The sequence below is a fragment of the Anoplopoma fimbria genome, chromosome 24 (genome assembly GCF_027596085.1).
Source record: "Anoplopoma fimbria isolate UVic2021 breed Golden Eagle Sablefish chromosome 24, Afim_UVic_2022, whole genome shotgun sequence".
Classification (NCBI taxonomy): domain Eukaryota; kingdom Metazoa; phylum Chordata; class Actinopteri; order Perciformes; family Anoplopomatidae; genus Anoplopoma; species Anoplopoma fimbria.
In genome coordinates this window covers 16,552,583-16,568,878 of record NC_072472.1, presented here as the reverse complement: position 1 = coordinate 16,568,878, position 16,296 = coordinate 16,552,583, and the positions used below count along the sequence as shown (strand labels likewise).

Genomic DNA, 16,296 nt, shown 5'->3' with positions numbered 1-16,296 from the left:
ACATGTCATCACAGGAAAAAGCATAGGTGTACGTAGTAATGTAAGGAGTGGCTGCATTTCATTTAGATGAACCCACTACAGAGCCCTGGTGTTATGCATGCTGGCCTTAACTCGAACCAATGATTATTTCTATTGATTAATCTATCATTTAATATTTTTTCAATTTATCCATCCAAAACCCAAACATATTTACAATGATAAAAACAGACGCTAAAACAATTCATTTGTTAGGAACATAAATGCAGATTAATTATTCTCACCGGGACACTAAGACTGAATGGAGCCATCATTGTTTTGGGGTACACCCAAACAGTTTTTCTAAGGGTAAGATATTCAGATATTTCTTATCTATAGTGTTTTCATCAGTTTTAAGTAGTTTTATGGATCACTGGATACATTTATAATCAAAACCCAATTAAACATGTTCAACAACAGCAGAGGGTACTCTAACACCAAACTGTACTGCTGGTATAGAGATTATTAAATGTATGTTCTAATAGAATTCTGCACTGACCACATTTTAGTATTTTTTCTTTTTTTATTGTGTAATGTCGTTCCTTAAACATTTAATTTGTGCTGCATGTTAATGTATCTCATTCAGGCATAGAAATCAGACAATACATCAATGAGAGCTGAACAAAAAATGACTTGATGGATTTGCTATGAATCAAAGAAAGGTTGAAGACTACAGAAAAGTAAACAGCATTTGGCGTCAACACATGACGCTGCATGTTTTTAGAATAAGCCAAAACCACACCTGTCTATTTCTTGGTAACACGCACGCTTCCTATTGTGCAGAAGTCACCTGTTTAGTTTTAGAAACATGATGGCAAACTGCACACTTCCTGTCGTGACAAGCTATTCTGCAATCCGCGAAGTTTGACAGCACTTCCACATTCAAACCAGCTTTGAGATTCTGCAAGAGTCACTTCTATGACCAGCAGTGTTAAACATTGAAATCCTCAAATAGTGCCAATACGCTTGCAAAAGTGCTGGCGGCACAGTACATACTGATAGCACAGAGCATTATTTTCCACTTAATTCAGAGTATCTCAAATGGGTGGATTTATCTGCACAACAGGCAAAGATCTCCTTTCATTTTGACATTCTTCCATTTGTGCAATAGTCAACATTACTTTTTGTTCAAACACGGTCGCAGGTTGTCCTCTGATAAAGACATTAATCACAACCTAAAGCTGTTTATATGGTTATGCAGGCATGTGAATATGGCATAAATGTCTTAATGTTTTAATTCTACCTCATCATTATATTAATATCAGAGATTCACTGGTGACATTTCACCTTCGAGTGGGAGTAACATTTCTGCCCCAAGCTTTGCTGGTGGACCTGTCAGGTGAGGCAAAAACACGTCCGTGAACAGACAGGTACCCCTTAGCAGGGTGAGGGATCCTGCAGGGGCTGAGAGACTGAGACCTCACCAATCTCTTCACGGCCGTCATCCTGTCTGCGGAGTCTCTCACTGAGTGCAACGAGCTGTTGGGGTTCACGGGCACTGCAGAAAGTGATGGAGACCAGCAAGGCGACCCGTTTATGACAGGTGACGCACCTGAGAAAAACAATTTAGGACCAATTTGTACTCCTTGTACAGACATATAAGGTATTCAAAGTATTATTTTCTTGGTATTTTCTTCTTTTAAAGTTAGGAAACAGATCCAGACCTGATGGTGGGTAAGGGATTTGGTCAGCAGATTGGCCGTCTTCAGTGTCTAGACTTCGGCTGTTTCTAACAGCCTGGAGGGAGCGGAGGCTGGTCCCCCGAGGAGACCTGGTCCTGCCTGGTGATGTTGCTGTAAAACACATCAGGGTTGTGTCTAGTTCACACACACAATTTAAAGTACAAGTACTGTTGATGTGGTGAGAGGATCTACATTTAAGTTGAAAATAACTTTATCAATAGGATTGACACCTCATTTTTATCAGATATTATTAACAATAATATTCATCAATTGGACAATTTCTTTCATTTAATATAGTGATTTATTTATTTCTACTGAAGAACAGAAAGTTCCTCTTTCCCTCACGTAATAAGATATAGTCAGCATGATGACAGACTATGGTCTCCGCTACTTCAACTACAGATGAAGTAGATAAACTGCGTTTTCTGTGAACCTTGATTCTGAGCGAGTTTCAGCAGCTTGAACTGGGTGACTTGCTGGTGAAGTCTGGCCAGTTTTGGACTTTGGCAGCCCTGCTCAGCTCCTGATGTTGGTGACCGGCAAGGGAAAGAGCTCATTGCCGATAGACCAGGCTGTAAAAACAAGAGGGAGATGAAGCCTCAGTTTTATTTCCTGGAGTGAAGTCACCAATAATTTCAACAGTGGTGTTAAAATCAGACGGAAACTTCACTGAGGACTCAGAACTTCTCCTGGCAGGCGTCGACACATAGTCCTGTCTTAAACCTGTAAAAATATAGACCAAGGTTAATGCAATCCAACATTCACTGAGTATGAAGTGTACACCTGATCGATAAAAACATTCCTCTGTACTCACTGGCTTCCTGTATACGAGCTATAATGTGGACATCTGTGATGTCCTGCAGTCTGTAGCTTGTTGTTATGGCGTCATGGGAGATCCTCAGCTCATTATCTGTGCAGATGATAAATATAACGCATGTGCTACTAAATATCTGATATCAAAGATTTTTGGGGGATGAACATAACGGTTGTCAGTGTGTTGCAATAAAAGTGGCCTTAAAAATGGTATATTTCTACATTAACTTCAGTAAAGCTTGCATTATCATATTACCTGAACCATCAGAGATAGTGTGAGTTGTCCTCACAGATGTTTGTCTGTAGAGCTCACATTATGATGGAAAACTGCAGGACTTCTGTAGAAATGACTGCTTGATCCTGACAACACAGAGGGTGGGAGTTAGTATAAACATGTGGCCAAACTAATCACCCTTAGAATATTATTTTCATATTACAACTATTTACAGGACAATGAATGACTCTGCGCTGCTTGCTTACTTTGGTCCAGCCTATTTTTCAGTGAGCGACATGCCGCCTCCATCTCAGGACTCGGGTTATCCAGGACGTGTCGACACCATCGGAAAGCGGACTCACTTCTCTCCACAAACACCTGCTTCTTTGGAGACTCGTATAACCTGTGAGGAATACTTTGTGAGGAATACTATGAACGCATCTCACCCCTGCACTATGTCAAGAACAGACCTGTTCAGATAAGTTTTCAGATCCAATACCAGATTGAGAAGTTACTTTAAAGTGTATAGTGACATGGACAATAGATTAAACCTGTGTTTTCACATTTAACATTGTCCCACCTTTACTAAAATAAGAAAGATAAACTTCTTTCTAGCCTGAAGTCCCACTTGAATAATATTTATGTAGACCTGATGGCACCTACCAGCTCTCTTCATCCTGCTCATCGTCCTCTACATCAAGGAGCTCCACCGAGTCCAAAGCAGACTCTTCCTCCTCAGACTCTTCCTCCTCAGACTCTTCCTCCTCAGACTCTTCCTCCTCTGACTCTTCCTCCCCTGACTCTTCCCTGTCCCAGATGTCTTTTTGAACGTTATAGTTGTACAACATCATATCCGTGTCACCACAAGGCAAGGGTGAATTACAACCTGACTTCAAATTATCCAGTCTAATTCTAGCGTCAATGGCAAATGAGCGATTGTTACATCTCTTGACTCTTTCCTGCTCAGCGTCCTTCCATATGCTGCGGTATGGATCTGAATTGCCTTCCAGCCTGACAGGGCTGCCTCTCAACTCACTGAAGAGACGATGATGGTTTGCACTGGTATCAAACCCCACTGGTGGCTGATTGGAAAAAAACTGTCTCCAGTCGCATATCAATTGGTTTTGGAGGTCCATTTTTCTCAATGAAATCCTCTTCTCACTTCTTCAAGCTCTCGTCAAGTTATGTTTTTATTCCATCTCCGTCCTCCGTCATGAGAAAGTTAGCTGGTGCTGATGAAATTGGGCTAAATCTCCATCTTCATTGTCAACAATGTGATTCTTTAAAGTTCCAATTGGGGTAATTTTGCTCTGCACAAGCAGCAACAGTGTAGCTTCACTGCACTCTCTATTGACCCAGAATTGTTGAGTAGGGCTGTTAAGTATAGACACCCAACAGATTGGATGGATTTAGAGAAGCATCAGGAGCTTATGGAGATTAAAGAGGCAGTGAGTTGCTACTAAGAAAGAAAAAGGGAGACACTCAACATCACACCTTCAAAACTAAAGGCTATTTACAAAAGCCTTGGTTGAGTCATATAAAATGTCTCCCTCTGTAGTGTTAGTTGGTAGAGGAGATGTGTTTTCTCCTCTATATGGCCTTCACTATATCAGCTTATGTTCTTTTTGGTGTGAGGAGCTTTCGTTTACCGTGCAGCTGGTTTCTTTGGTTCTCATATCAAATGCTATTGCTGAATGTCTGTGGTTGATTGTTTTCAAATGTGAGCCAATCCGACTCACTCATCACACCTAAGGAAGTTGTACTGTGAAGTGCGGTCAGAAATGTTTCTCTTCTCTCTCTCTCTCTCTCTCTCAAACCCACCCACATATACTTCTCAGATATTCCGCAGCCAACAAGTTGAATGTATAAATACATGAATAGACAGATGGGACATTTTAAAGCAGCAAAATCATAATGAAGGGAACAATTTTGATTGATTTGCGTTAACTCAGTGTTCATTCACTTACTGTTTAGAACTTATGTTACAACTACCAAGGACAAGAATGAACTTTAAGTGGCTTTATGTACCTGTTCATGACCTTTTTTAAAGTAACATTATACATCATGGGCTACAAATGTTGTTGTTTCTGATGGGTAAAAGCGTTTGCTAAATGACTGTAATGTAATGTAATGTAATGTAATGTAGTTTGAACCAGGGTCCATTAAGATGTCATACTATTACATACTTATATGGCACAACAAAACATTACACTTAATACATTCTTCATAATAGCATTAATACTTGTGTGACATTATTCTAAAATAAATGGTTAGATGGTTGCATAATTTCATGATTTATTATGACGTTGCCAACCTCCAGATATCTCTCCATAACATATTTGTATCAATCCCGCCTTCATCTGCCACAAAGCACAGCAGGTAAGGGAGGAGGAGGCCCGTGTGCTGCACTTCCTCCCCCTCCCTCCTCCCTCCCTCCTTCCTCCCCTCCCTCCTTCCTCCCTCCCTCCTCCCTGACATTCACCGCCCACCGGCCCGCTTCCTTATCTCGTCATCGCTGATGTCTCCCTCGCCGTGTCACAGTCGGCTAACAACACCGACCGTACTTCTTAAACTGCCATTCAAACTACAGCATCAAACCGGTGCACTTCCAAGAGAACTCTCCCTTTTAAAAAAATATGGATTGACGGGTGGCAAATAAAGCCAGAGAAGCAGCACCTGTGCGGGCCGGTCTGGGGGTGGGGGGGTGAAATGCAGGACGGAAACGGCAAAGCAGCGCTCGGGAGCCCGGCTGGAGACAGTGCGGACACCGCGCAGGTAGGAGCGGAGGTTGTGCAGACTCTTCACCGCCAGGTCCACAACGAACATTTCACTGTGTGTTTTGTGTTTTAAGACTGGTTTCATGGTGGACATTAAGGGGGATTTAATGTAACCTTTTCAGAGGTAAAGGTTACTGGTCAGGGCATTTAGTTAGATGAAGCAGTCTAACCTGTCCGTCCACATTGCGCTCACCTTTCAGGATAGTCTTCATACACCGACACGGTGTGGGGATAAACCGTGTGTGTACTCTGCAGCAGATGTGTTTGCCCTGACTTTTCTCAAGTTTTTTTAATTTTTTAATTTTTTTTAACTTAACCATCACCACCGATCATCACTGACACACTGATGATCGGTGGTGATGGTTAAGTTAAACATTTTAATCCATGTTGGCATTCATGATTTCAGTTTTCTAAGATACACAATGCTGACCAGAACCTCAAATGGCAGTCTTTGCATTGTTTCTAAAATATTCAGGATCTCTATGTATTTAGTTAACGGTGTATTTTTGTTGTTTCAATTATAAAAAAAAGTCCTCAGTAAAAGGAATTGTTCATTCAGTTTTGTTTTTTTTAGAGCTGCAACGATCAGTTATTTAATCAATTAGTATGGAGGCACTACAGCAATCAGACCTTTCTAGTCCCGATCGTAATACAGGTAGGGCTCTGTTTTATCACTAGGCTGTATGCTTCACTGTTTGAAAGTGACTAAAATTATTTTTATAGGTGTAAGGCATCAGGGTTGACATAAACAATGCTTTCCTAATGTAACAAATAAATCCATGAATATTTACTAAATTGTTATTTATTATTGAAATAATAAATACTGGATGGTAAACAATCTTCTATATTAAAAGGAATTACAGTTCATGGGTATACTGTTTAAAATGCAGACGACTTGGCCAAAACTTTATCAATAATTACAATTCCAGTATATGATGTGGATAGAATTCAAAAATTAGAACAGAATTGAACTGATTTGGCTTCATTGTCACCCATACACAATCCAGCTAATTGAGTCAGCATAGGCCTGATGTTGGTATTGGTGCATCCCTATTGATGAGTTGATGGACAAATAAGTAACAGCCAACCATTTATATAATTGATTAATTGTTGCAGTTGTCTTTCAAGCATTAATACCAAACATGAACTAGTTCAAGCTTCTCAAATAGGCGAATTAAGTAAATGTTTGATATGTTTGTAAGCTCTATGATATATGTTCTCTGTGGTTCCTACTTTTAATGAAACTGTATGGTTATTGAATTTGTGTCCTTGGAGTAATTGATGAACTATTCATCTTTAAACACTTAACAAAGAGAGCAACAGCACATAAAGGAGAAGTCCTGCTGTTCATTTTTATCAGACTTCCTCCCTGAGACCTGACATGAGAAAATAGTTCCTCTCTTCTTTTGATATGGACGACCTGCGGGAAGAGGAAGAAGTAATCTAGTTGATGGTTTTAACACTTCATGAGTTAGAATGAAAGATAGGGTAAACCTGACACAATTGTTTTACAGTTTAAATAAAAGATCTACACACCGTAAATAAAATACTGGGTCAATTCTAAATCCAATTTGGGTCAATCTAGAACCGATCCTGTACTTGGTAAAGTTTACCCAGTACCCATGAGCACAACAACACTGGGTCACCAATCACACGCAAAAAATGAGTTATTTTTACCCAGTAATGATATCATATTTACATTGTAGCCAGTGAATGTTTGGTGTTTTTACTTGGTAAAGTACTCAAACAATAATGAATCATTGATCATTGTCATTGATTCATTTTTGTCTGTTTGATTAATTGAATAATCAACAAAAAGTTGCTGTGCTGTTCTATAATCCACATATAGGCAACTTGACTAATTTCTAATGACAAGGCAAATTGAATTGGCAAATTCCAGATTTTCAAGTCTGTAATACTGTACAACTCCTCTCTGAACCTTTTTAATCTGGGATTTTATTTCTTCTAGAATTCAGTACACTGGAATGGGCATTCTGTCACTCAAGATGGCAACCACTCAACAGCTACGCCTTCACCACAGCCACAGTGTGACTCCAGAGCCCCAAGTCCTGCTCCACCTCAGATCATCCCGAGGGGGCAGTGGGGAGGGAAGTACGAGTTCTTGCTCTCCTGTATCGGGTACTGTGTGGGCCTGGGGAACGTGTGGCGGTTCCCGTACCTTTGTTATCGCAATGGAGGAGGTGAGCAGCCTACAAGCATGTTCTCTGCCCCTTTAAAAGTCTGAAATTCTTTAAATGCCTGGGTGTACCGTACGTCTATAAGGATTTGTTACACCCATTTGGGCAAGAGGCCCTCTTTGCCCTGCCCTTGGGTGTGCACTGTCTTCCTAATCATGACGGCAAACTTTCCACACACTCAGTCTAGAGCTCTCCATTGCAGCCTTTTAGTACTGGGAGCTGGAACACAATTCTTTTACTAATCCTATAGGTTTTCCTTGATTACACAGCAGAAACATGTCTACCTGCCTAACCCAGCCCGATGCACCATACATCTCCATCTGAAATCAAACATGTTGGGGCTTGACTTACAGTAAAGCTGAACAACATCTGTCTGTGAAGCGCCACCTAGACAGAGACTGTGTTAGTTAACCTGCCACTACAGGCCGTCAGAATGTTGCTGCACAAAACAAGTCTTTGTAGTGGATGTTTACACTAAGCACCACCATCCCTCAACATGGCGTATTTTTTTCTTTTCATGGCGTATTCTTCACAGGTGTGTTTCTCATCCCCTACTTCATTATGCTATTCGTCACGGGTGTCCCACTGTTCCTCATGGAGCTAAGTTTAGGCCAGTACGGAGCAGCCGGCCCCATCACCGTGTGGAAATGCTGCCCTCTGCTCAAAGGTAACACCCCTCCTGTATCATCATGCTTTTGAGCCAAATATTCAGCAGCTTATTGACACTGTAATTCAGTGACACAACTTTGAAACCTTTTGGAGATAATTATATCAGGGTGGAGACTTAATGTAATTAGTGAGACGATGTTAGATGTTACAGAAATATTGCGTCACAGTTCTACATCAATTCTCCTGGAATCTTGAGCATCCAATTTGAAGTAAGTAAGATCTCAAGCTGACATCAAAATGCCCTTGTCACCAGTCAGTCCAGACTAACATTATAGTCAAAGAAAATATCCGGCTGACTCACATCTTCGCCTCACTAAAATACATCATGTGGCTAACCTTAAGAATGCCACAGCTGATAAAAATAAACATCTGATAAAGAACTTGCTTAGAACCAGAAATAGCGCCAGAAAGAGTTTTTATCACAAGAAGTAGTTTTACATTTTTAACTGGAAGGAGTGACACACTCTGATGTGTTCATTAAATATATTTTTTATTCCTTATACCACTTTATACAACAGCAGGTTCATAGCTACCTGTATACTGAAACAAGCCAACTGATATCTCAAATGTTATCCTTACATAATCGTGTATATCCAGTTTTTTTTCTGAGATACTTACGGCTGTATCTCTTCCTGTAGGTATTGGCATTGGGATGCTCTGTGTGTCCACGCTGGTGTGTCTGTACTATAACATCATTATAGCGTGGACGTTTTACTACCTGGGCAGCTCGTTCCAGAGCCCTCTGCCCTGGTCCTGTGAGGCTGTAGCCAACCTGGGTCTCTGTGGAAACGGCACTGGTAATAGCTCCACTGGTAAAGGCCTCAGCCCCACAGAGAAATTCTGGAAGTAAGTTTTTCTTTCTTTTTTTGTGAAAACGCTTCCTACACAAATCTATACAGGCTCTTTTCAAACAAATGACCCATGCATCTTCATGTTAATGAATATGTCGTTTTATTTTATATTACACATTGTCCACTGCTTTTTCACTTGTAAATAGCTCTAGCAGTATTCTGCACACACGCCCTGATCAAATACTTTGTCTTTCAATAACAAACACTTGATTCTTTACAATGAATGGACTCTTCAAACTGGTTAATTTTTCACCTTTTAAGTTGATATAACACCTTATAAAATGGGTGAAAATATATTTCATTACACATTAATTTAAGTCCTCACATTTTTGTAACAACAGTGGTAAGACCTTATGACCTTAATACTTTACAATTTAGGTATCAAAGTTAGTCCTCAGATCTCTGAATACGTTTTGCGGCCACAGTGCCTCAATGACAGCCTTGAGTGTGTTTCAAGTAAAAGTCAGGGTTTATTGATATATGGCAAACAAACCAAATGGATCATTCAGAGGCAAGGTACAATATCTAGGTCAGTTTGTTGACCCCATTACCAGAGCAAAAGAAGCATAGCAGGCATTCAGAGTCTTTGAGAAATGCCATTTCTCTAGTGAACTCACCACTCGATGAGTCTTTCCATCCCCACTACTGACTAGACGTGTATGCGCTCTGCTGCAGATACCTCTTCAAGAAGTACTACCCTGAGCCTTCCTCGTAGCACTTATTGTATTTGTATTAGTTTGTTTCTGCACTTATTGCATTCGTATTAGTTGTTGCACTTATTGTATTCGTATTTGTCTATTGCACTTATCCTATTCGTAGTAGTTTGTAGCACTTATTGTATTCGTATTAGTCTGTTCCAATTATTGTTTTCGTAGTAATTTGCCTCTGCACTATACTTTTGCTCTGGTTTATGCTTTAAGATGCTTGTTTAAGAAAGGAGATGCACTTATGACTTCTGGTGACTAGTAGTTCTGTTGAATACCTATGTTGAATACACTTCCTGTAAGTCGCTTTGGATAAAAGCGTCTGCTAAATGACTGTAATGTAATGTAATGTAATACTTTTTAATTTCCCTGCTGGGGATTAATAAAATTAAATGAATAAAATTGAACTGAGAAAAGGTGTAGCAGCTTAAAGAGGACAGAAACCACAGCCTTTTTGGTAGAGCATTTCAAATGAACTGCATGGGATTACAGGACCGTCAGAACAGATTACATACTCTCTATTGCTTCTAACGACGGAAACAACCAACTTCCTGTCTACTTTTCACCTCTCCTCATACTGTATCATAGTTTGTAAACCAATGTGTGATACATGACAGTGTTCATGAATATACATGTTAAAATCTGCGAGGTAATGGAAACTGTAGAGAGCTATGAACAATTGTATTTTTCTTCAGATGCCTTCACTCACGCTCACAGTTATTAATAAATCCAGTTTAACGGCCGTGCCCTGTTCATTGTGCATCAGTTAATGCATTATAACGTGTGGCAATAGGTCTGGTAAGAGGTGTGCTGTTTTACATGCTTGTGCTTGACTTGTGTGTCTTGCAGCGAGCAGGTGCTGGGTGTAGTAAACAGTGAGGGCCTCCACGACCCGGGCCCGGTCAGGTGGCCCCTGGCCCTGTGCCTCCTGGCTGCCTGGGTCATCATCTTCCTGTGTATGCTCAAGGGTATCCGCAGCTCTGGCAAGGTGAATCCACACAAAGTTGTCATTGTCAGCTCCCACAAAGCACAGATAAGATCCTGCCCTTTTGCTGTCATATCGTGTCTAATGTGTCTGTGCCGTCTGTGCTTTCAGGTGGTTTATGTAACGGCTACCTTCCCGTACTTTGTGCTCATTGTTTTGATCATCAGAGGTGCCACACTTGAGGGCTCTCTTCAGGGCATTACCTTCTACCTCACACCGGACTGGAGCCGGTTAGCTAATGCACAGGTACTTCTGATGGTAGACGGGCACGTATGAGGCTGAACAGCCCGTGACAATGATGTATTGCCGCTTAATAAATAACTAGATGCTTTCACTGTTTAACACATATTTCTGTCTGGTGCATTGCAGGTGTGGAATGACGCGGCCTCACAGGTCTTTTATTCCTTAGGTATTGGCGTTGGAGGGCTGCTTTCTATGGCCTCTTACAATAAGTTTGACAACAATGTCATCAGGTGAGTTTGTACTCTGATGAACCATTTGCTCTATTGTTGCGGTCATAATGGGTTCAGATTCTTAATTTACGATTTCAGGGACACTTTGATTATCACTGGAGGAAACTGCTGCACCAGCTTCTTTGCAGGATTTGCAATATTCTCAATCCTGGGTCACATGGCATGGAAGAAGGGAGTACCTGTGGGAGAGGTGGCAGATTCAGGTAGATACTGTGCTCATTTTGTCCAGTAATCTATCTTTATTCCAGATGACCAGACTAACTGAATATTGCATTTCTAACAAAATCTGAACTATGTAAAAAAAAAAAAAAAAGAATCTGAAAATAAGGCTGAAAATGTTGTTGATGGGATATGTGTGTATTTTTGTGTCCATCTTCCTTCTGAGGCTGCATTTCTTTGTATAAAATGGCCTTGATTATAGAGCAATTAAATAATTTAACTTAATTACTTAAAATAATTCACTGCATTTGTATTAAACTTCTTGATGTATTCCTGTTTGCCGTCAGGTCCTGGGTTGGCCTTCGTTGCTTACCCAGAGGCCCTTGCTCTGCTGCCAGGCTCCGTGTTCTGGTCCATTATGTTCTTCCTCATGCTCTTTATGCTTGGGATCGACACGCTGGTAAGGCCACGTACTGCACAAAGACATTAGAAGAAATAAAGTTGTACGAGCCTCCGTATGTTTGAAACATTCTGCTCTGCTGCTTCACAGTTTGGCAACATGGAGGGCATCACAACGGCCGTGCTGGATGAGTTTCCGCACCTCAGAGTAAACATGCTGCACAAAACCCTGTTCTTGGGCGCTCTGTGTTTCTGCTTCTACCTAATGGGTCTCCTGTTGGTGACTAATGTGAGTGTGTTACACTGTAGTAAGTGACGCATGAAATGGCAAAATGCATCTTCTCTGTTCTCCCTCTCACATTCACCGTGCTGTCTGTGTCTTCATAGGGAGGGATTTATTGGTTCACTCTCATTGACTCCTTCAGCACTAGTTTCGGCCTCATCATCATCACCCTCTTCATGTGCCTTGGCATCTCCTTCTTCTACGGTAGCCCATCACACACCCCTAACCTTCATATCACTCTCCACTAACAAATCATCGCTCCATATGAGTTTCAGTTACCCAGGACATGTGAGAAACTTCACTTGATAGTTTCCCTTGATATCCAGCAGTGTTTTACTACATTATATATCATTTTTACCTCCGCAAAGAATGTTTTATTTTCATGAAACTTGGTGGATAGGTAAAGCATGGCCCACGTAAAAAACCCAGTACATTTTAGAACAGACACAAATCCCAGGGCGCATACCCAAATAGTTTTTCACTCAATTCGAGATAGGGCCCTTATTTATTGTTTCATTGTCCACCATTTTGTCAACACATTGAACACATGATCTGTTGTGCTCTGTTGTCCTAGTGATATCTTGGTTGTTCCATGATTCCTAACTCGCAACTCTTAATGTACATTAATGTTAGGGGTCAACCAGTTTTGTCAGGACATTATCGATATGATCTGCCCCTGCCCTGTCTGGTGCATCAAAGTGCTGATCTACTTCAAGGCATGCTGGGTTTTCTGCACTCCATTTCTCCTGATGGTGAGTAAGCACATGAGTATTAATATTGATGTTTGTTGTTCGTATATGCAGGAACAATGTGACATCCACATTGGTTATCCATATTTAGTATTACAAATGCTTTTCAGAATCTTTCTTTTACACTTCCATAAATACAGTTGGCATATTGTGTTATCTGATATCTTTTTGTCTAAAATTAAAATGTACTGAAATCGATAGGTTTTGTATAACATTTCCTGAGTCGAGGTTATTTTGCTGAAGTAAGAATTATGACTATATCGAAGCAATGACCTTTACTAAAGCTCATATTTATTCCCTTACAGTATTGTTGTTTTGCATCAGTTGCACAATCCATGTTACATTACTCCCTCTATTATTTTTGCCGCTCTAGAAGCAGGATTACCATTTACAGCAAGGCAACTTGATATAGAAATACCTTTTTGATTCAGCCTTTAAATGTAGTGTATTGTTTCACTTACAGTCAAAGGGTAATTTGATGAGGGGTGAGACACTGTGCTGTCCCAGTGAGTTAAAAACATCCCAATAAATGACTATAGAGTTTATCGTAAACTGAGAGAGAACAAAGTTTGATAACTCAATTACCAACTGCTACAAAAGTTCCACCAAGAAAACTAAAATAACATCACTACTTTTGAAATGAAGCCAACTGTGCTGGATTCTCCACAAAAGCAGTTGTGAATAATTTAAGAGGAGAAACTGACAGTCGTCCCCTCCCTGTAGCATTTCTCTGCTGGCCTTCTCATTCACTCTTCTGTTGCCATTGTGGCTTTTCTGATTGGATGACACATTCCTCTGCTCACCCTGTGCCTTTCCCCTTGCGGCTGTAGTTCATCCTGACCTACATCTTCATTGAGATGTACAACACGTCGCTCCACTACGGCGCCTATGTGTATCCACGGTGGGGTAAAGCATTGGGCGTGTGCATGGGCGCAACCTGCTGTCTACAGATCCTCATCTGGGCCATGGTGGCCATCAGCAAGGAAACTGGAACACTGAAAGACGTCAGTACCAACACTATGACATCCTGTCACTGTGAGGTCTGGTTGCATCTCAGCCATGATCCTACTTACTGTAGAGCTCGGACTGTCACTAAAAATATACACTGCAACAATGGCAGATGAAATGTCCTGTGTAGGAAGGTTTATGACTTTCTTTTCCTTCTCTTTTGCAGCGTTTTAAGAAATCGATTCGACCTCTGAATTCCTGGAGGGTGAACAACTTGAACAGCACCAATAGAGTAGGGGAGCGCGTGGAGCCCGAGAGGGTGGAGACTCCGTTCACCGTCACGCTCACAGATATGGACTTTACTGCGATGAACTGGGAGATGGGAAGCCAGGCGTGACAGAACCGAGAGCAGTGATGAACAAACTACGTTGTCAAGAGACAGAAGAATTTATTATTTTATGTTTTTATGTTATTCGCGCCAGCTAGGCTCTGGTCGCCTTGTCTGAACAGACTGTGTCCTGCAGTTCAGTGTGGATTTTTGCTTTATTTATACTATTATGGATGTTGGAATTCGATTTTTTTTTTTTTTTTTAACTTTTTTTTACATTGTGTAGAATGTACGGTTATAGCTGTAAAGTTTGGATCAACTTTATCTTAGATGGCATTAGAGGACTCTACCAGGACGTTTGGATGTAATGATCCTGTATCTGCTGGTTATATTTATTATCATAGAAGCATAGTACAATGAATTTTCACTGACCGTAGTGAACAGCAGCTGAGGGACCAGACGTCATAATCATGTACAGGAGAGGTGGTGCAAAAAAGTGCAGTGTCCCTGGACTGTTACCTTCAACAACCACAATGGACCTGGAGAGGTGATCACAAAGCATCGGCCTGTCAGAATATATGCTGCAGTCAAGAGTACTTTTAAGCCAATCTTACTTTTTAAAACGCATGATTACTAAAATTACAGCTAGATTAAATAAATCCATCTTTTTAAAAACAACTTTTAAATTAAGTATTTGGTACTGTCCATGGTTCCATGTGACTTGTCTGACCATCTGCATTTCAACACATTTAAAAAAAACTTCTATGCTACTACTGTAGGCTGGCTTTTAGGTGGGACTAACTGTCTGACTATCCTTTGTTTTCCTTCAAAAATAAATTGAGTCAGTGAGTATCTACACAGAAGGTTTTTAGTTTTTCTATGTGTACTGGAACTTGGCTTTGACCGTTCGTCATTGTCAATCCCCCTCTGCTATAAGCACAAAGCCCTTTTAGTCATTGATTAGCTTTGGCTAAACAATAACTAACTTTGAAGAAACACTCATAGCTTAAATGTATTACCCCCTTTAGGACATGATAAAAAGTCATTGTATAAATCTTCCTTACATTTCTCACAACTTTCTGAAGGTGCAAATGTTACCCTGATTTGAGGACCTGCTTAGAGAAGACTTCAACATCAGAATAAATGTTATCTTTTGGCAAATTGGCCAAACTACTTAATATATAAATGTTATTGGACCATTATTTTACAAATATTGGACCCTTTGCTAGATAAGCCTAATAATATTAAATTTGGGACGCAAAGGAAATAATATGAAGAATTACATAAGGACATGTCATTTTTGATTTGTGTGTATTCATAATACGCGCCATTGTTTTCTCTCTCAGAGCATATTTAAAGCAGGATCACTTCTTTTAAACCTTGGGTTAAGAACATGTTATTATCCTTTGTTTGAGGATTGTATGATCATACCATGAAGCTCCTCTAATTTGAGCAAATCGTTTTGCCTTTATACACCTTGTTGCCATTCTTGGATATTGATGTACACAATGATTAAATATTCTTGTTTTTTTTTTTCTGACTTGTATATTTTTCTTTCAAAGATGTCTAATGAAAACTAATTGTTGGATGATTGTATAAAGTCAAGATCAGTTTTATTTTGAGTTTGCCGAGTTCCCTATGTCATACTGGTTTTGAAACAATAATGAACATATGGTGGCCTGCAGGTGAAAGGACACGCACAACAAATTTTGAATGGTATTTAGTTTGAGGCAATAAAAAGGATGTTCTCTTAATGTCTACCAAACCCCACACCATCATTGAAGTAACAGTATTCAGCAGAGTATTACCACAAGAGGGCAATGGTTGCACAAAGTTTAGGGTGCAGGGTAGGTGCATTTAATCCAATGTGTTTCAAATATTCTACAGTAACAAACGAGAACTGATTATAGCCTACGTAACAATGCTGATATGAATGTTCTCTTGATAAGTGAAGAAAGTTAAACATCAGGGCGTAATAACATGTCAAATAAGTGTAAATAAACATACATAATGTAAACAAAATAAAATGGGGGTGCAGGGGCAGTATAA

The 16,296-nt window shown here is 40.2% G+C and overlaps 2 protein-coding genes across 2 annotated transcripts; one reads left to right on the top strand and one right to left on the bottom strand.

The window, feature by feature from the left end:
* Positions 1-1,298: 1,298 nt before the first annotated feature.
* Positions 1,299-3,860, bottom strand: LOC129113045 (SLAIN motif-containing protein-like). The gene is given in 9 exon segments (XM_054625155.1): positions 1,299-1,513; positions 1,680-1,808; positions 2,131-2,269; positions 2,368-2,420; positions 2,512-2,607; positions 2,767-2,808; positions 2,811-2,870; positions 2,991-3,139; positions 3,388-3,860. Coding segments are annotated over 9 exon segments (1,356 nt in total).
* A 1,347-nt stretch (positions 3,861-5,207) lies between these two features.
* On the top strand, positions 5,208-15,748 carry slc6a7 (solute carrier family 6 member 7). Its single transcript, XM_054625790.1, has 14 exons — positions 5,208-5,499; positions 7,471-7,702; positions 8,235-8,366; positions 9,007-9,214; positions 10,773-10,911; positions 11,020-11,154; positions 11,278-11,381; positions 11,460-11,584; positions 11,888-12,000; positions 12,091-12,228; positions 12,327-12,426; positions 12,856-12,974; positions 13,802-13,975; positions 14,146-15,748. The coding sequence occupies exons 1-14, from the start codon at positions 5,434-5,436 to the stop codon at positions 14,314-14,316; spliced, it is 1,956 nt and encodes a 651-aa protein (XP_054481765.1). The 5' UTR covers positions 5,208-5,433; the 3' UTR covers positions 14,317-15,748.
* The last annotated feature ends 548 nt before the right edge of the window (positions 15,749-16,296 follow it).